This window comes from Thermobia domestica, chromosome 16 (genome assembly GCF_964235325.1).
Source record: "Thermobia domestica chromosome 16, izTheDome1.hap1.1, whole genome shotgun sequence".
In the NCBI taxonomy this organism is placed as follows: Eukaryota; Metazoa; Arthropoda; class Insecta; order Zygentoma; family Lepismatidae; genus Thermobia; species Thermobia domestica.
Window position 1 is genome coordinate 29,628,940 of NC_137469.1, and position 21,885 is coordinate 29,650,824.

General features: G+C 34.4%; 1 protein-coding gene across 9 annotated transcripts in view; it reads left to right on the forward strand.

The window, feature by feature from the left end:
* Window positions 1-21,885, forward strand: part of Dscam4 (Down syndrome cell adhesion molecule 4) — a 751,808-nt gene that overhangs the window by 633,359 nt on the left and 96,564 nt on the right. For all 9 annotated transcript variants that reach the window (XM_081742222.1, XM_081742212.1, XM_081742216.1 and 6 more), the window contains exons 10-14: window positions 1,045-1,172; window positions 6,071-6,215; window positions 8,839-8,990; window positions 12,623-12,733; window positions 19,278-19,439. In XM_081742222.1, coding sequence (XP_081598348.1) covers window positions 1,045-1,172; window positions 6,071-6,215; window positions 8,839-8,990; window positions 12,623-12,733; window positions 19,278-19,439 — 698 coding nt within the window. The remainder of the gene's footprint in view (window positions 1-1,044; window positions 1,173-6,070; window positions 6,216-8,838; window positions 8,991-12,622; window positions 12,734-19,277; window positions 19,440-21,885) is intronic.

A 21,885-nucleotide genomic window follows, 5' to 3' on the forward strand; every position in this document is an offset into this window, starting at 1 on the left:
AACCAGTACAATTTGGTGATCTTTTGATCGCTGGTAGCCCAGTTGATTTCGATGTACCGAGGCTACATGGGACATAGTTTTACAACTTAACGTAGAATAAACCGCATGAGCTCCCACAAGAACCAAACCACATAACCACTAAGGAGCTCCTTGTTTATTAGTGTGAGTAGATATCCTGTGAAGGGTTACAGAGAGACACATCTTCGTTAGTACTTCTTTTAATGTTCAGTGATACAAGGAGGCGGTGTTGTAATCGCATATGCGAATTTCAGAGGTATAGTTCTTCCGAGTTTCATTTTCATGGATGATAATGTATGTATATACCAAGCCAACCTTTAAATCTTGAAGATACTGATATCCAACACAACTGGCGAGAGAGCTATCTGGATAGGAGCACAATACATTATGCCTGCATCCTGCCAAAATACATCTTTCACCAAGGACAGTTTCAGACCTCTAAGCTGCCCTTGAAACTCTTAAGCCGCGTTGAAAAGGGCATACAAGTCACTGCAATGAGTGTTGACAATTAGGGATAACCATATTCCATATTAACAGAGCTATTGTTGTGGAGAAGATATTTTATTTTTTAAAATTAAAATATTGTATCCTTGTCGCAAAGAAAAGTGATATTTTGACATCGATGTCCTGTGGTTCTATTCTGGCTTGTCTTGAAAAAAAAAAGTTTTGATTTGTCGTAATTATGATTTACTTTTGCAGACATAAAATTTAAGTATAATCATTTACGTAAAATCTATATTAATTTGTGAGCCAACACAGTAGTCAAATTAGAGCCCCTTATATATTTTTTTGAAAGCTTTCCGCATGTTATAGCTCTAAAAAAAAAAAAAAAAAAAAAAAAAAGACATGTTCTTTGATCCATGTTGTTTGTAACATTTTTGTTTGATTTAATATATGAAACACCTCGTAAAGTGTGTACTGTGTAGGCATATTTCAAAACTGTTTTACATTCAATAAGATTAACTATAATGATAATTATTATTATTACCACTATTAGCCATCCTTATAGTTTATAACTTTCTTCAGATTCCAAATGCACGTTAGAGAAACGCTAAGGATAGATCCTGTGGAGAAGGATGATCACGGAATGTATCAGTGTTTTGTCAGCAATGAGTGGGATATGGTTCAAGCAACTGCCGAGCTTCAACTAGGAGGTACTTTAACTTTTATATCTAGCAGTATGCATTTAATGTTTAGTAAATTATAAAAAATAGTGTAGTGGCATTGTTTAATTCCAATAATATTTATAAGCTGTGTCCCAAAGGTCAAAAGTAACCCCAAAACTACATGAAATATTCCTGAACCAAAGAACACTAATCTCTCTAAATAAATACAATAAGCTGAAATGATTTTGAGATACAGTCCTTCTGTCCCATGATACTCTTAATATTTTACCTTTTTTGTATAACTATTCAAATCGACTGGAATGGTGTGACGTTACATCCTGATTGTTGCTACGACCATCGCCTTAATTTTTATTTACTTATCACTCCGTAAAACGATTAAGAGCAAAGCGAAAGTGACTCGTATTTGCCAGATTTTATGTAATACAGTGATGGGCTAACTACTAGTAGATTTTTAGTTTTCCGACATATGAAGTCTGTGGCGGATCTAGCTCGAGATCGGGGGAGCCTAGCCTCTCCCTCAGGTTTTTGAGTAATAAAAATAATTGATGCTATTATTTATATACTTTTAAAATTTATAGTAAGCATAGTCTTTTATTAATTATTGGAAAGTGTTTGAAACATTAAATATAGTTTCAGTTGCAGTTTCTCTGTTATGTAATGTGTAAAACAATGCTTGAGGTCCACAATGTGAATGTCCAACCTAGCCGTAATTGTTACAGTTTGTTTCTATTCTTTTCGAAGTTTTTAGGGATAATACATTATTATTGATAATCGAAGAAAATATTCATGTAAAATTAATGTCCATGTTCCCCATTTCAGGAAATTGTCACTTCTTTGGGTGATTCCTGTCATTTTTTCTCAATATGAAAAGACAACTTTTGAATTGAAGGGCTGATTCAAAAATCCAAACAAATCATTTAAAAATATATATTTGAGATAAATTAATTCAGCAGAGCAGCTTCCCTTTGACTTGCTTCACCTGGTGCCATTACTTAACTGCTCAAACAACAGTTAGAAGATAATACATGAAAAGGATATAAAATGATTTGCGTAAACTCATTATATGTTTATCTTAGTCTGGATTCTGGCTAGCCCCCCAGTTTTTACCTTCTAGATCCGCAACTTTATAAGATGTTTTTTTTTTTTTTTTTAATTATGTGTAATTTACCAAATTGTGACGTTACAGTGAGAAGACTACTAGAACCCTTTAAGAATTGTGACCCACAACGTGCTAAATGAAATAGTTATGTATTATTTATCAGGTTACAGCTATTACACTGAGAATGCTAATAAGATTTTAGATTTTCAATCCATAAAAATTAAAAATGAGGGTAGTTTTTTATGTTGTTTGTCATATTGTACACATTACAGTGAGAGAAATAGGGGCTAAGCTTTTGATATTTCCAACTAACGAAATAGTCAGAAACAACACTATTATGTGTTATTTTCCTGATTGTAAGCATTATATTGGGTGGAATATTAGTATCTATAGTTTTAATTTCCCACTAACGAAATAATCAAAAGAAACACTATTATGTGTTATTTTCGTGATTGTAAACATTATATTGGGTGGAATATTAGTATCTATAGTTTTAATTTCCCACTAACGAAATAATCAAAAGAAACACTATTATGTGTTATTTTCGTGATTGTAAACATTATATTGGGTGGAATATTAGTATCTATAGTTTTAATTTCCCACTAACGAAATAATCAAAAGAAACACTATTATGTGTTATTTTCGTGATTGTAAACATTATATTGGGTGGAATATTAGTATCTATAGTTTTAATTTCCCACTAACGAAATAATCAAAAGAAACACTATTATGTGTTATTTTCGTGATTGTAAACATTATATTGGGTGGAATATTAGTATCTATAGTTTTAATTTCCCACTAACGAAATAATCAAAAGAAACACTATTATGTGTTATTTTCGTGATTGTAAACATTATATTGGGTGGAATATTAGTATCTATAGTTTTAATTTCCCACTAACGAAATAATCAAAAGAAACACTATTATGTGTTATTTTCGTGATTGTAAACATTATATTGGGTGGAATATTAGTATCTATAGTTTTAATTTCCCACTAACGAAATAATCAAAAGAAACACTATTATGTGTTATTTTCGTGATTGTAAACATTATATTGGGTGGAATATTAGTATCTATAGTTTTAATTTCCCACTAACGAAATAATCAAAAGAAACACTATTATGTGTTATTTTCGTGATTGTAAACATTATATTGGGTGGAATATTAGTATCTATAGTTTTAATTTCCCACTAACGAAATAATCAAAAGAAACACTATTATGTGTTATTTTCGTGATTGTAAACATTATATTGGGTGGAATATTAGTATCTATAGTTTTAATTTCCAACTAATCACACATAACGTAATCATTATTCCAGTCTATAATTACTTTAAAAAAAATATTTTGTTATGTGATGTTCTTAATATTTTGAAAACACAAATATAAAAGATGAACCAAATAAGCAAATTTTTACAAAAATTAGTGTTTAAAGTTTTCTTTTAATAAAGTAAGATAATGCAGTATTGAACAAGGTAAACGAACTCACTGAAAACACAAACAAAAATAAATTATTATAATGAATAGCATTATTGCAAAACTTTATTTCAGTGCATAAATGGGCGGCTCGGGCGAATAAGTGCCACATTCGGTGAAATTAAATTATTACGTGGAATGGGTTGTGATCGAATCACAGAAGAATATATAGGTATACTGAGAAAAAATGTATGTGGTGTATGAAATATAGGCTACATGCGAAAATCCTGTAGTTTTTGGACTTAACGTACATCCCTATGTAATATCCTACAATAAAGGTATAAAACTTAATTGAAAACATGTGTTTTATACATACTTCCCTTATAAGTATTCCGGATAAACGTACTTTACGTACGAAAGAATGAACCACATACAGGTGTCAGGATTTCACATAGAGATGGACGTGTATAACATATAGCTAACATATTTAACATACATTTACGTGTGTTATATAAGGGAGACTTAGTTGTCAGCAGGATGTAACATGTAAGCGGGAAAATTGCAGTACTTATTTAGAATGTTTGTTCCGTAAAGATTTCCGTAGTTAACCTAAGGATTCTGTATATTTGTACTATATACCGCTGTCCTGATAACGGATTTCTCTCAGTGTACTACAGAGAAAAAAAGTACCTAGAAAAGGCAGGGGAGACTTGTTTGGTATGTGTCATTTCATTTGAATTACATTGGAATGTTGAACCTTCTTTCCCTGTTCACTCGAAAGTTAGAACATGCGACCAGTGGCGTATTTACGTTTTTGTTTCGGGGGGTCTTTACTAACTTTATTTCTGGAAATCTGAAAATTCTGCAAGATATTTAATTTACTTTAAAATAGTAAATAAAATTTCGGGAGGAGGGCTTAATCCCGGAAGACCCCTTAAATACGCCACTGCATGTAACATATCATTACGTATATGTCCGAGCTGCTCATATTATGTACAAATTGTTTTGTCTCCAGTTTTTGTTAAAATGCAAAGAAGTTCAAGATACTTTTAGCATATTCACATACAGATGGTGATCAGAAAAATGGAAACACCTGAACGAAATTGCAACTTACCAGATTAATATGTTGTCGGGCCACCTTTCGCCTTCAGAACAGCCTTGATGCGACGTGGGATGGAGGCATAGAGGTCGTGAATTGTAGCAAGTGGGATTTTACACCATTCCTCGTGCAAAGCATCGGTCAGTTCTGTGAGAGAGGATGGAGGTGGAAATTGTCGCGGAGTCGTGTTTCCAAGACGGACCACAGATGTTCAATTATGTTGAGATCTGGGGATTGGGTGGGCCAGTGGAGGTGTTGAACTTCATCCCGATGTTCCTCAAACCACGCTGCAACAACGCCAGCTGTGTGAATGGGTGCATTATCATCCTGGAAGATGGCGTCATTATCCGGGAACAACATCCGGACCATAGAATGCAAGTGGTCTCCTAAAATTGCGACATAATCGTTGGCAGTGATTCGTCCGCCAAGTGTGACCACAGGACCCAATAAAAACCATGATATGGCGGCCCACAGCATCACCGAGCCGCCGCCATGTTTCACAGTTGGGCGGAGACACTGCAGATCATAAGCTTCTTTGGGCGTTCTCCACACATAAACACGGCCCGTGGTTGGGAATAGGGTGAAGGATGACTCATCCGACCATATCACACGTTTCTAGTCCTCAACGGTCCAAGTTGCAAGGTCGCGGCACCATTTGCGGCGTGCGTAAGCGCTATGGTCCCTGATGAGCGGTTTGGCCCTTGCATCACGACCCCGTAAGTTCATGTCATGTAATTCGCGGCGGACTGTGATTGTCAAAACAGGGTGGGGGAGGTGCTGATTGAGTTCCTCCGTCACTTGCTCCGCAGTGGCACGACGGTTCTGCGTGACAATGCGCTTTAATACCCGGCGTGACCTGTCACTCATGATTTTCTTCCGCCCACTGTTCCGCTTCCCCGATGTGGTTTTCCCGTGTGTTGTGTAGGCCGTCATCACCTTCGACACTGTCCCACGCGACACACCTAACACAGTAGCCACTGCCGTCACACTCACTCCACATAACCGCGCACCAACAATTTGCCCTCTTTGAAAATCTGAGGGGTCTCCCATTTTACACTACCTCCGTCTGCTGCAGCCACTGGACACTGCTGTTCCACTGCGCCTGACGTAGTATGAAGACCGACTTAACACATCACCACCAGCGGTCCGGCGCTGCTGGTGCCACGACACCACTGCCAACCCATACATCTGACGTGTTGCCAACTACAGGTGTTTCCATTTTTCTGATCACCATCTGTACTTTCTAGCTACACTTTTCTAATAATTAATTTGTACTAGAAATGCTATTAATTCTTAGAACTAACGTATTTCAGATGCGAGTCCCGAACTCCTGTACAAATTTTCCGAACAAACCTTACAACCGGGACCTTCAGTGTCTCTGAAGTGTGTGGCCACTGGAAATCCACCACCACAATTTGTCTGGACTTTGGATGGGTTTCCAGTACCAGACAATGACAGGTAAATTTTGCGTATATCTTTTTTCAAACAAAGCCATAGTTTTCAATTCTTATTATAATTTGAAGTGGTATATTCAAGAGTCTAATCTAATAGTCTCAAATAGGATAATTGATACATGTCTATAAAGATTTGTAGGTCGTTAATTTACGTGTTGGTGTTCTTTGTGAGGAAAAAAGGTATGCTTTACCTTTAAACGTGATCAACTTTTTAATCTAAAATTCGTCTATACTTTATTAATGTAAATAGATCAGAGATCATTTTCTAGTAATATTAGAGTAATGTCCATTAGATAGTGGACAAATGAACATCTATTCCCCAGTAGAAAAAATTGTTGGAAAAATATTGGCAAATGATTGGCAAATGGATGGAATTCTGAAAAACGTTGCCTCAACAGTAACTTGTCAACGAGAAAATACGAAATACTCTACGTTGGACCAATACATTCACAATGTTACCTTCCAATACAAATTGCATAGAACCTACAATACAAGTTATGCAAAAATTCAACTGTTCAATATTTTTTCTTTTCTCTTTTTCTTAACGCGTAAGGTTTCTAGTGGATAATATTGAAGGGCAAAGGAAAACAAATCTTTTGCTTAGCCAACAGTCCGATGATTTTCCTTAATTTGAGCTAATTATTTCTGTTACTGGGACTCCTCGAGAATTTAGGATATGTTTCTGATCGAGATCAATAGAATAGTTCAAGAGGTACGAAGTCAAAAACATAACGACTTTCATTTTTAGTTATTTTTGCATATATCCCCCTCCCCTCGCCTAAGTTGTACAGTCAAAGTGAAATTATAAAAGAAACATCGCAGGTCCGAACCTCATCCATATGGCAAAGGGCCTTACCTAGTAAGGTACAGAAATCGGTCTCTGACACAAATTTGGTTGTTATTAACGCAAAATGTTAGTTTTGACCTAAAACCACCCCAAAAAAAGTTTCGACCTCTAACTCCACCCCTTACCGAATTATTGTTTCGTACATGCTCAAAATTCAATATTTTGTAATTCTGGTAGGGGTGGTCCAAATAATTTGAAAGTTTCACAAATTGTAGATACTATACAGGTGTAAATGTGAACTTTTTTTAAAAAAATCTGTGTATTTTCTTTTTTTTTTTTTTTTGCGTGTTGAAAATTTAAAAATTCGTAAAAGAAATTTTGAGGACGACGTCGCTGGTTTTTTGTTCAAAATGTAATACCCGTAGGTACAACACACATTTTTCAGGGTCTGAAAGTTATGATAACATTGTCAAAAAATTAAAATTGATAAACGTGTTTTATATATATATATATATATATATATATATATATATATATATATATATATATATATATATATATATATATATATCTTTCTGACTATTTTAGGACCCTCAAGGTCAAAACCTTGAACATTTCTTTGACAGAGTTTACGATTTTTCTTTCCCTTTCTTCACTAATTTATTTAAAACAGTCTTTAAAGTTGAAAGCATTCCAATCCACGGAAACAGTGATAAAGATTGAATGAATTATCGTAAATTATATGTTGTTTTTTTTTATTTGTTCTCATTATTAGAAAATATTTATGTTACCTTGTTGCTTTGTATGTTAAAACAAATGAATATGTACAATAAATAAATTTACTGATATATATTTAAATATAATAAAAACACATTGATATAGCTGTATTCCAAATATCGTTTGACATTGAAGGTTTTAAAATGATCAAAAACTGTACAAAACAGTTTTTTTCAACTTTATTTTTTTGACAATGTTGCCATCGCATTCAGGTCCTAAAAGATATATGTTGTACATAAGGGTTTTGAACAAAAGATCAGTGATGTGTCCTCCTCAATTTTTTTGCGATTTTTTGAAATTTTCTACACGCAAAAATCTACGAAAATACGCATCGATTTTTTTTTGAAAAAAAAAATACATTTTCACCTACATAGTACCTACAACTTTCTGTGAAACTTTCAAATTATTTGGATCACCGCACCAAAATTTTAAAAATATTAAATTTTTAGCATGAGTGATACAATAATTCGGTAAGGGGTAATAATAGGGGGTCGAAACCTTTTTTGTAAGATATTAGATCAAAATTAAAGTTTTGGGTCAATAACGACCCAATTTGGATCAAGAGCCGATTTCATTCTCTTACTAGTATTTGATCGAGATCGGTCGGGTTTTTCAAGAGGTACGAGATCAGAAACATAGTGACTTTCATTTATATATATATATTCATTGAAATGCATAACATGAGGAAAGAAGAGAGTTCAAATATTTCTTTAAATCTCTTTTACCTCTGCGAATAACGAGCATTTCATCTAGTAGACTATTAATTTCATGGAAGGAATAACCACGTGTCGACAAAAATAACTTGTACAAAATATATTTTTTTTTTTTCTGGAATAATTATCAATGTTAAATATAGTTCAACTCCAAAACAAAAGTACACATTTTTCCAGATATTCAAGTTCGTAATTGTGTAAAATTAGTTGCTGTTAACTTTTAGTAACCATTAATTACTAGTCAATGGGTAATAGTTGACTCTTTATCAGAATAATATTTCTTTAAGTAAATAATTTCAAGCTGACGTTACCCGAATAATTAAGTTAACTTACAATTTATACATTTTTAGGTTCCTTGTTGGCCAATATGTAACGATACATGATGACGTCATCAGCCATGTGAATATAACTAACATTCGGGAAGAAGATGGTGGAGAATATACATGTACTGCAAAGAACATGATTGACCAAGTCTCCCACAGCGCAAGAGTAAATGTTTATGGTAAGTGAGACTTGTTTCTATTATATAATTTCCAAGAAGTAAAATGAATTACCATTTTCATTTATTTATGTATTAATTTATTAAAATAAAGGAAGAAAGCAATTACAATGTACACTCATGTCCAAAATTATTGTCGCATATCTATAAATATGGTGTTGTAGGAATATAATTTGATAACGAGTTGAGTTGATTTTAGTTTAGCGTCCCTTTCAGCAGCGAGGCTATATGAGACGTGGACCTACTGATTAACGTGGAATCCGAAGCACATGAGCTCCCGCCGGGAATCGAACCCGGGTCAGGCGCGTACGCTAACCACTTAGCCACGAAGGAGCCCATAATTTGATAACGAATTCGCACAGTACTTCTTATAATGTTGTCACCGTCGCATTTACGCTAGAGCAAATGTGAGGGTGCATATTCCTTAGTTGCGCAGATGGCACGTGGAGTGGTGAGGTGGTATCCAATATTATTTTTAAATAAGAATCAAGGTTTTAAATATTTTCTATATATTTTATAAAAATATTTATGAGGATCGGATACAGACTGTGCAGGTATACTAAGGTAGATAGGATACTTATCATGACATCCAGCTGTTCATTGCACTTCACAAAAAAACTGAGTCTATAATTCTCGTCGCAATCGTGTTTCACTCCATGCACTTCATCTTCTCAGAGCCTGATCTCCGGTGTCCCCTCGGTACGGGTTCCGACCCTTCCAAGCTGCCACTGTTCATGTTCTCCTCTCGGGTCCCACGTGAAGAAGAAGGCTCTCCTCTCTCTGATGTATACAGCGTAACGGTATACAGCCCCTTGGCCGGATCCTGAGCTGCCACCTGGCGAGAAAACTGGGAACCATCCAGAGACGTTTCAGAAGCCTGGGACGATGTGGTGGCGCCGACTACCACAATGTTAGAATGTGTATAATCGGCAAAGACATGTATGTTGCAAATTTCATGTCAAAAGAGCAATAAATAAGAACAATAAAACGAAAATAAAACCTTTCTTGTCCTTTTAGCAACATTTTGTTTTACTCATTCTAATTTTCGTATTTATAATTCTTCTCCTATGAAATTTTCCACAAATATACATTTCCCGATTATACACATGGTATCAGTATTAAAAGTACCCTGCAAAAATGATTATCAAATTATATTCTTACAAGCAGACAGTTATAGATATGCGACAATCATTTTGGACATGAGTGTACATAGTTCAAACCAGGTGCGCACCCAGAAATTTTTGTCGGGAGGGATCCAAGCCTTGGTGGGAGGTACAATATTACAAGCTACTATATCTATGTAGTATTGAAGGAGCATTATTGTGCATCCGAAAAGACGATAAGTAATTGTAAAGTACTTTCGCCTATATTTTCAGGGGGAAAATGATAGAACTAAATTATTTTTATAAGAGAAAGAGCACAAATGAAGCGTGTGATTACATTTTCATGTTACTTCAATTATTTCCTTGTTAAACAAGTATAGTTTTATTGAGAAATTATACAAAAGTATGATGAGTTAGGAAATTTGCGGAGGGGTCCGGATCTGGTGGACCCCCTCGTGGATACGCACCTGCTTCAAACTAAAACAGTAACTGAAAATTCCAAATTTACAGAATTATGTATTTACAAAATTAGATAGAGAGTAGCACCACTAAATAATAATAATAATAATAATAATAATAATAATAATAATAATAATAATAATAATGAGAAGAAAATATTATTAGTTATGAAAAACAAAATAAATTTGAAATTATTCAGTGGACATGAGCTAAGTTCAAATATTCCTCAAATTACAACTTCATCCTTATCTAAGGGAATAAATTTCCCATTCTGATAATTTTCATACAATACACCTGGTATTCCGAAGTTGATAGTCACCACCGGTTTTAGAATTCGTGAATAAGGTGTATGATAAGCAAAAAAGCCCTCCTTCTCCTGTATCCATACAGAATGAAAATCTATTACACAGTTTTACGCTACCCCTTATATACTACAATATCTTTACCAAGTTACGTGACATTATGATACAAGGAAAACCTATTTTTGCGTAAGTGAACAACATATTTTTGTTCATATTATCACGGATAACGTGATAATTAATGTTTAATTATCATTGTTATAATAGCTCTTGATATTTTAGTTATATTTGTTAATAACTTTGGTAATATAGTGGTGAATAGGTATGATTTTTAAAAATTATTTTTTTTTAATTTAATGTAGGAGATTAGAGTTAAAGTTATTTACGAGTAGATATAGTGATATAATAGTAATTTATTTTAGTTATTTTAATTTTATTATGTAAGATATTAATTATATAAAAGTGGGTGTGACTTACAGAACTATTTTAATCCCGATAGCAATATCGATATGTATGGGTCACCCATAGCAATGACATACTACGTGGGTTTTGTATAAAATAATTGTTACATTAAGTTATGATGCCTGAGCAAATTACAAAGCGCATTTATAGACCCTTTCCTTGTAAATTAGATATTTACACAATCTTTCTTAGAAGTATTTTGCAAATTTAATATTAACAACAGTGATTATTATATGCAAGAGAACATAAAGGAAAAGGAAGACAAATCCGGGTTTATGATAACCTGTGGTTATGAGGAACAACTTATTTCTGTTCCTTGGATTTTTCAAAGCAACATTATCATCCACTAGAATAATATTAAAAGTTTGATTTTTGAAATTATAAAAATTTCGATCACCTCGAAGTTTTTTACGTTTCCGTAAAAATATTGAATTTTAATAATTCTAAAAAAAAATATTTCCCCTTCATGCATTGATTTATTTATTTATTATTTAGGAAACAACACAACAGGCTTAATGATATTATAGTGTCGTATAATACATACATAGACATATATACATTTACCCGTACAATCAATCAATTCACTTCGAGTGTCAGGTACTCGGTAATAATCCTGTTTCTAAATACATATTCTGACATACTGAATATATCTAATACATCAGTTTTATGACTTAATTCATTGTAGGAGTCACACATTCTCCACAGCGGAAATTTACTGAGAATATTTGTTCGTGCCCTTTCACAGAAAAATATACCAGTATTCCCTGGTCTTGTTCTGCCTGTTGGAAAGCTCAGATATATTTTCGTGAGTAGCTGTGGACAGTCAATTTTATTATTTAATACTTTATATAAAAATAGTAAACCAAACATCTTTCGTCGATTCGTAACGTTAGGAAATTCAAACTCCTTACTAAGTCCACGTAGGGAATCTGTGTGGGATAGAAAGCTGTTTTCTTGTACATAAGCATTTTTAGAAATTTAAATTGTATGTTTTCTATTGCTTGTAAGTATTTATTTACATTCGGTGTCCAAATAACGCACGCATATTCTAATCGGCTCCTTACGTACAAATTATAAAGTTTAATGAATGTTGACTCGTTTGTAATGATATTATGATCATTGATAATTTGTATAACAAAATTTTCTCTTGGATTTCTTTTCTAGTAAATTTGCATGTCCCCTCCTCCTGATCCAATATCTCAAATAACCGCTTACCTATGTCACGTATGTCAATAGACCCACTGAATCTAGTATTTGTACCCAACTTCTATTGTTTTATATGAAAATTTAAAACATTGTGTTTTGTTTGCAGGTCTTCCATTTATCCGTCCAATGCCTAAAATAAAAGCTATTGCAGGAAAGGATTTGATCATCAAGTGCCCAGTGGCTGGATACCCCATTGAGTCCATCATGTGGGAAAGAGGTAGTTGACGTAGAGTAGGTATAGGTTATAAACAATCGCTAGGATACGTTTTCTTTACTTCACAACGACTGCTAGCACCATACATTATATATAACAATGTATTTGTAAAACAATGTAAAGATTAAGAAATTAGTTTAATCTGTAAGACATGATTAGCATCCATGTTCTTACTCAGCATAAAGCGGTATATACAAGATGGGCCATAAGACGCTTGACGCTAGCAATTTAGATCTCAATTGTCTAGAGCAGTGATCGCCAAACCGTCGATCGTGAGCTACTAGTAGCTCGCGGGACATTTTCGGCAGATCACGTTAAGGCTCTGGTTAGCTAACCCTGATTCCTCCATAAACAAATGGAAGTTTTTTTTTAGAAAAAAACGTAGTAGTTCTTTTGGTTGATAGCTCACAGTAGAATTTGAAAACGAACGGTACAGCAGCTCAAAACCTTCAAAAGTTTGGCGACCACTGATCTAGAGTAACAGTAGTTGAATGACGTAAACAATACGTTATGGTGTGGTTTGTGTCAAAAATCGTGGTCCGTAAATATGTGATACGTGAATAATGCGTTGTATGAAATGATTTTATAAAGAATTTAAACCTTGTTGTATTTATAATTAAGTCAGTATTCAATGAATAAAATGTTATCAAAGAATGAACGCGTGTTCATACTTCAAAGGTGGTGGTCACATGACCGACGTTACCACAGTTTTATGTCAGGGGAATGTTGAAAGATAAAGTTTTTTCTCAACAAATAATGGATTATTATTATTATTATTATTATTATTATTATTATTATTATTATTATTATTATTATTATTATTATTAAGTATTCTTTCTCTTGACAGATCGTGGGAATAATGAGATTTTTTTTCAATTATAGGTTTGGACCTGGAAATGTTTCTTCCACGTTTTTCGATCTTCAGCTTCCTCTTTTAACTCCCAATATTTTCTCATATCTTTTAAATCATCGATCACTTGTGTTCTTCTTCTTCCTATTCCTCGCTTTCCTTCCATCTTTCCTTCTATGGTGGTATGAAGAAGACAATTTCTTCGCAAAATGTATCTAATCCAATTGGTCTTCCTACAAAGGATTCCGGCTAGAAGCGTCCTCTTCTCTCCTATCCGCTTCAAAACATCTACATTTGTTACTCTTTCCCTGTCCATTTTATCTTCTTCATTTTCCTCCAACACCACATTTCGAAGCGTTCTAAACATTTCTTCGCTAACTTCCGTAATGTCCAAGCCTCTTGACCATACAGTCCAATGCTCCATATATATAGCACTTGACCAACTTCTTTCATACTCCAATATTAAGCCTGGTTAACTAGCAGGCTTAATATTAAATAATGGATACGTAATATTTAAAATGTAGTATGACTACTGTATTTGACAAACTATCATGTAACAACATTAGTAAATGTAACATGTTCTTCTGTATCTAAAGCATATAGTTTGTGCATTGAAAATAATGGAAGACATTTTGAACAATTGATTTAGGCCCTCACTTTCTAACCTAACGTAATGTAACTTATAATAATTTCATAGTTCTATCGTTGATAAGTAGTTAATATGAACTGCACTTTTGTCAAGAGACTTACGGCCCACCCTGTATATATATTGAGTTTTACTATAAGTAGTCGAACATGAATTCTTATTAACAATAAATTGCCGTGAAACGATTTACATTACTATGTTAATTTAAGAAAAGTATAACGTCAGTTCTCAATAACTTTTGGTTGTACTTTCGAGCAAAAGTTAGTTACTCAAATCCAAGCAGGAAAAAGATTTAAGAAAACTAAGTACAAGATGGAAGAAATAATATGGAAACGGATTAATTCTAATGCCAGAAAACGCAAAATGATCCCTAGAACATTTCCTCCATAAATACAAATGGACCCTATACTATTTCCTCCAGATAACACAAATGGATCCCTATACCACTTCCTCCAGAAAATACAAATGGATTCCTATACTATTTTCTCCAGAAAACCCAAATGGATCCCTATACCATTTCCTCTAGAAACAAATGGATCCCTTTACCATTTCCTCTAGAAAACAAATGGATCCCTATACTATTTCCTCCAGACGTATAAATGTCATTGTCGTTCTATAAATAAATTAAGAGAACCATTTAAAACATCGAATACCCAGGACAAACAAAATCTGAGTACAAATTAGAAACTACAGAGCATGTTAGAGACGTACAACGGGATACGGACAAAATCTCGCGGCCGAAACATCGCCGCCCAAAATCTCGCCGGCCAAAACCTCGCCGCCCAAAATCTCGCGTGGCTAAAACCTCGCCGCCCAAAACCTCGCGGGACAAAATCTCGCCGGGACAAAACCTCGCGTGGTCAAAATCTCGCCGGGACAAAATCTCGCCTGCAGCTTAATAAAAATTCAGTGTAGTATAACAATATCTGCTGCTTTTCTTATAAGTAAAAAGAAAAAAAGGAAGGAAGAGCTTGGTGTGGTGAGAGTAGGGGCACCGAATTCTAATTCGCCCCGGGAGCCGAAATCTCTAGCTACGGCTCTGTATATATATATATATATATATATATATATATATATATATATATATATATATATATATATATATATATATATATATATATATCCCTCCCTTTTGTTGTGCCGACAAAGTGAAATTATAAAAGACATCCTAGGCTCGAACCTCATCTATGTTGAAAATTTGATTGAGATCGGTACTATAGCTCAAGAGGTATAATGTAGCAAACATAGTCATTTAATTTTTATATATATAGATTTCCAAAGCATGCATTAGATTTTTTCTTGTCATTATTTTAATGTAATTATGTGTTAATACTAAATATATACATATAGTAATATATAGAACATTCTACATTGAAGAAATCGTCGTGAAGAGGTTTTATCCTGACGACATTTCTTCCCAGGCGACACTACGTCTCGCTTAATTTAGACCAGGCGAGATTCTGTGTCGCGAGATCATTACAACGAGGTTTCGGTCAGGCGAGATTTTGGGTATGGCGATATTTTGGGGCGCGAGGTTTTGGAAGACGAGGTTTTGGCCCGGCGAGATTTTAGCCCGCGAGGTTTTGGGTGGCGAGGTTTTGGCCAGGCGAGGTTTTGGCCCCGCGAGATTTTGGCCCGCGACGTTTTGGGCGGCGAGGTTTCGGCCCGGCGAGATTTTCTGACGCGAGGTTTTGGGAGGCGAGGTTTTGGCCAGGCGAGATTTTGGGCCGCGAGGTTCTGCCCGCGAGGTTTTGTACCCAAACCCGTACAACATTCAGGTAATAAAAAAAATATTGGATAAAACCACTTTTGACAGAAATTCTACCGATTTTAACACAAGTAAAAACGAAAAGGTGATAAATTTCATATTAAACTTCAATATATTAAAATGTTAGGTTTATTTGTGTGTCTCCAAGAAAAGGTTTGTATGTTTGTCTACAATCCTTTCGACAATGAGGTCTCGAAAACCACAAGTGCTAGAAACGTGTCGTTTCAACTGGTGGATTCCAAATTTTGTATAGATTATCTAGTTCTAATTGAATGTTTTAAAAACAAGCCCGTTATTTCTTTGTTACATTTTTAGGAGCACACTGGAAGTGTTGAAATTTTAAGAAAAGCATCATATCCTACTTGTTACATATTCCAACAACTCATATTTGTATACAGGAATTGCATATCTCTCAAGTGTTTGTTTCATGGCCAAATGAAAATGAAAAACAAAGGATAACCATTTCTTCAGTCTAAAACGAATCTTTATTGTTTGGAGTGTTTTGCCCAATTAACATTTATTCACTGACATTATAATTAATTGTGTGTATGATATATTTGCTTATTACTTACTGCATGTAAGAAGAAAGAAAACATGAATTATCATACATGAATTAGAACCTCCAACCGGAAGTAGGCTCAAATCTTGCAAACAGTGCGAGATATTTATTTATTTATTTAACAATCACCAGATACAGCTCAGAGGCCATTTTATACTGGATATCCAACAACAATAATAACAATGGAAAGGATTTGGGAAGGTATCCAAATCCAGGGCCTGTTTAGTAGGTACCATCCCGGCATTTGCTTGGTAGGAATGAGGGAAACCCTGGAAAACCTCAGTCAGGATGGTCGGCAACGGTATTCAAACCCACGACCTCCCGAATGCAAAGCCAACGCTCTACCACTTGAGCTACTTCGCTCGGTTATGGGTTAGATATTGAAAAAATAATCGGAATGATCTCCCCTTTATGGTACCCCTTGCCGATTTTTATCAAGGCGTCTTTCACTCGTGTCTGTAAAGGGACATGTACAGATGTTACAGATGTTGTGAGAAATGACAAGGAGATTCATGCTGATATGCAGAGAGCGCAGGTTCAGCTAGTAGTTATTTTAAGGCATAATAGAAATCAAGATTATGTAGGTTATAAAACGTATGTTTTCCATATCATTACTTCAAAAAGTCCCCTCCTCTGTTCTAGCGGCTAACGCGTGGACCTTTGGAGCTCGGATATCTGGTTTCGATTCTCAGTGAGAAAACGTTAACCAACTAACCAATCAGTCACCAAATTAACAAAAGCAACTAAGTCAAAACAAACAATGAATTATCGATTGACAAGGAAACGTTTCGTCTTCGATTGTGTCAAAATAGATGCTCATGCAATTTTTTGGAATTCGACCAACGTTGGTTTGGTAAGAAAATGTATTTAAAACCCTTTTATAAGATGTTTTCTTCCTCTAGCAAAATCGTAGATTTTTTTAATAAGGCGCATATAACTAAGTTCTTAATTAAAGTAGAATGATAATTTATGTCTCATTTCAACTGCAATTAAGTACTCTTTTCTTTGTATAAGGTAGGTTTGAATGCTCTCAAAAGCAAGAAAATACCACAGGAAAGTTTCGAAAATATTCAAACAAATTTGTCCGTTTCCTGATTTTATTCGCTTATAACTTGGTAATAGTGTTTCGGAGATATACAGAGACAATTTAGGCATACCCCATTATACTTTAAAACCACATTGTTGCCCACCACAAACTTACTTGGGCGAGGATTGCACCAAAGATCCCACGCACCAGAGGTAAACGCTCCATCACTGAGCTACAATATCCCTCCACACAGGAGTTCGAGTATCAGATTCATTACTCACTAAAAATTTTGTAATTCTCTTTGATGACTTACCCTTCATAGCACAATATAAAACTGGAATCGTTATGGCCGTCTGAGTAAGAAAATAAAGACGAAGAGCACGGGAAAAGGCATGACCTGTTTTCATATATGAGAAAATATATTATTTGCATACATTGAACACCGAGGTTCTTCTAGTCTGATTCAATCCATTATGGTTTCTATAGCTCTTAGATTGATATCGCTTCATTTATTTCAAGTCAATGTAATATGATATCTTTATTCATGCATGCATGTTAAATTATACGTAGCTACCGGAAGGTGGAGGCTTTCATTTACTCTGTTCAAAGTAATGTATCCCAAACTGTAATCTGAAAATCTTGTCATAATAATATGAGATATTATAGAATCTACAAAGAATATTGCTGCAATTTCCTCTAAATTTCTAAATTATTAAATCTGATAGGCCCTACTATCATTATTATTGGAGTCACGGAAAATTATGCATTACATCTACCATTATATAAATCATATTACAGGTGTTGGTTTTAAAGATACAGCAATGATACATACCTCACTAGAAAGCTCTTGAAGTACCCAATAATGATCATTTCAGATTGTTTTTAGTATTAGCAACGGTTATCGAAGATATTTGACCTTAAACATCAAAAACAGAATTGAGAATATTCCATTTTTCACTTCACGGAGCCATATTTTAAAATGGCGGCAACAGAAAAACATTTTATCTTAGAAAACACTTTCCAATGTGTTCTCTCATAAACAGCGCAAAAACAAAGTTCTTAACTTAAAATGAGCTATAGTTATAATAGTTTTAAATTTGAGAGACGAGTTCGGCTGCAGCCATATTGATGACGTCATATCTCCCTTTTCTTAAATGTGATTCCTTGGAACTTTTAGTATGTTCATATATAGATATAGTAGAATTAATGTTGAAAATTTCAGCTGGTCATTCCTAATTTCTACATTTAACCCAATTTTTGACCTAATTTTACTGGACTATAAACGTTTCGTCAACTGATCCGTTAACACCTTCAGTATAAGAAGTTACTTCAATTTAAAAGTAACAGAAAGATAAACAACATGGAAATTATTAAATGAGGAAACAAAACACTAAAGAAATGTATTTATAAACTTTCATGTACATAATTTATTCATTACAATCTTCTGATAACGTAATTCAGAACAATGTAATGAAGATATGTATACGTATAGTACACACAGAAGTTTGGACTTATTTTCTTTAAAGTACTTTCCCTGGTTTAGTCATTTCCATGTTATTTTGCAATAGTTTCAAAGTAAACTAACTTCTTGCCACAGAGGAAATTTACAAAATAGTCTTTTGGAGTTTGCCAAGACTTTTGTTTCTTCAAAGATTACAGGTACATTATTTATATCTAACATTTTATTGTATTTCCAGGTGGTGTTACTCTTCCTATCAATAGAAGACAGAAGGTATATCCGAACGGAACTTTGGTAATCGAGCAAACACAACGACATGACGATGCGGGAACCTACACATGTCAGGCACAGAACAGACAAAAACACAATGCCAGAAGGGATGTAGAAGTAATGGTTTTAGGTAACTTGATATATTATTACTGACTGACATAATAATGTATACTTCTTGAAAGTAATGTTTGAAAGAAGAAGAAGAAGAATGTTTGAATGTTTGTAAATTTTTTTTAAAGGTTCTATGGAAATATTAAATTTCGAAACCCAAAGTATTTAATGTTTTGAGAAATTAGCTTATTTTATGCAAATCTAATTTTATTTCAGAAAATACTTGCCCACATAGTACACGGACGTCCACGGGACGCCCGAGACTGATCCGCAATGGACAACGGGACATCCCGGGATCAAACGGATCATCCCGAGACATCAATAAGACCTCCACGGGATAACCAGATGTCTTCTAATATCCGGAAAACGGGATATTCAACGTCACCTCAAAGGGATGTCCACTGGTAAATCGTAGGATAATGTGGACCTAGGTATGTCCGACGTGGGATTTCCCTGTCATCTCCTGCCCTATCCGGGACGTCCCCTGGACATCCTACGTTGGAATCCTTTAGGACATCTCATGCAGGACGTCCAGGGGATGTATACTTATTGTGCCAATAATCCCAGGAATTATATTGGATAATTGGGATCAAACCTGGACGTCCTAGGATGTCGTGTGCTATGTGAGTGGTATGTATTTATTTGAACTTATTTTTTAACTATAAAATAACACAAATTAAATAGCAAACACCTTGAACTAACCATGGTACGTAATCAAACTATAATATAAATACAAAAGATAAAACGAGACAGTAAAAATAGTAAAGATTATTTGTCAGGGATGTTGATATTACATAAGAGAATATAGCACCAGTAGCGATTTCTAAATACAGAATTTAAGTAATAACGTACAGTTGGACAAAATATATTCAAGTATTTAAAATACGCAGTTCGTAATTCATATGGCATTGGAAAAATATTTCGGAAATGTATAGAAACAAGAGGAGTATGCTGATGATGGAAATTTAATAGGGGATGATAGGAGAACAATAGAAAGAAATGCAGAGGTCTTATTAAACGCTTGCAGGGACATGGGTTTAGAAGTAAACGCAGAGAAAATTAAATATATTGAAGTTCGTCGGGATCGTAATACGGCAAATTATGGATGCGTTAAAATATCAAATAATACTTTTGACAAAGCAGATACTTTCAAATAGGTCTATCTAGGATTATTATTAACTAACTAACTAACTCTATGGCCTATGGAACCCGGAGGTTCAATGCCGCGTTCACAAAAGCTATCCACTGACTTCTATCCTTAGCTAACTACATCCAATTTCTACTTTGTATTCCAATCTCTGCGAGATCCTACAACAATATCTTACTTTACATGACTTCGAATGTCAGTCATACTCGTCGACGTAATTAATCTTTTTTCGTGTCCTTGAGAGATCTGTGAAATCTTGTAACGAATGTGAAAGTTTATGAGTGTCATAATTACGAATTATTTTCTTTACCGTACAAACATAGACCCTAGTAGCAACTTGTTATTATTTTGTTTACTTCTGTAAATGAATTGGATAGTGCCCGCGTCTTTCCGGTTACTTCATGTTTCGCAGAATCCTGTTTCGCAGAACACTTATCAGTGCGCGGCGTTGCCAAGTTTACTCATTCCTATTTCTCAGAATTGCATGAAGAGTTTTGGTAGCACCTCAATATTAGAAATATTTGCCGAAAGTAATAAAACATCAACATAAATCTAAAGAAGTGCGGCTCGCACAAGTGCAATCGTGATTTACTGCAACAAGAATAAATTACAAACACACAGACACATAAATAAAAAAATCATTTGCATTGAATGATAATGGCATGAACCTTAATAAATTAAGTATACATTTGTGACTCTTAATATCACCTTGTCTTGATTGGATTGTGATTTCAACTATCCAAATGAATGCAATGAGACACTGCATTAAGGTACGGAGTAAGGCAAACTTCGGCACGTCTCCACAATGTTTTCAGCAAAGTTAAATTGCCTGCTTCCAGCAGCCGCATTCTTGGACTGTTCTTGCTTCAAAAGTAGAATGAATCTGTATATATAGAGATAATTTATGTGTACTTCCTATTAAACTTGAAATGCTAAATCTCGGCATTGTTAGTGCTTTTTCGCTGTTGTTACCAAATTTGTTTCATATTGCCCTGAAACATTAGTAAAAATATAATTAGTACAAATCATGGAATTAATCCATATCGGCGTACTTCTGGTGCAGCACGAACTTTCCACAAGCTTATGTAAAAATTAAAATCTCTCATTCTGCGAAATAAGAACACATGCATTGGATGCGCTTCGAAACATGGCAACACTGAGCGTGAAAAACCAGTTTGAAACCCTTTCTGCGAAACAGGAATACACAGTTCTTTCCAATTCACCTTAGGTGAACAAATTGTAACTGGAATTGGGCAATTCACAACTTGCAGTCAATTTTAAGTTGAATATTTTTAGCTAATGTGATTGCAACATTTTT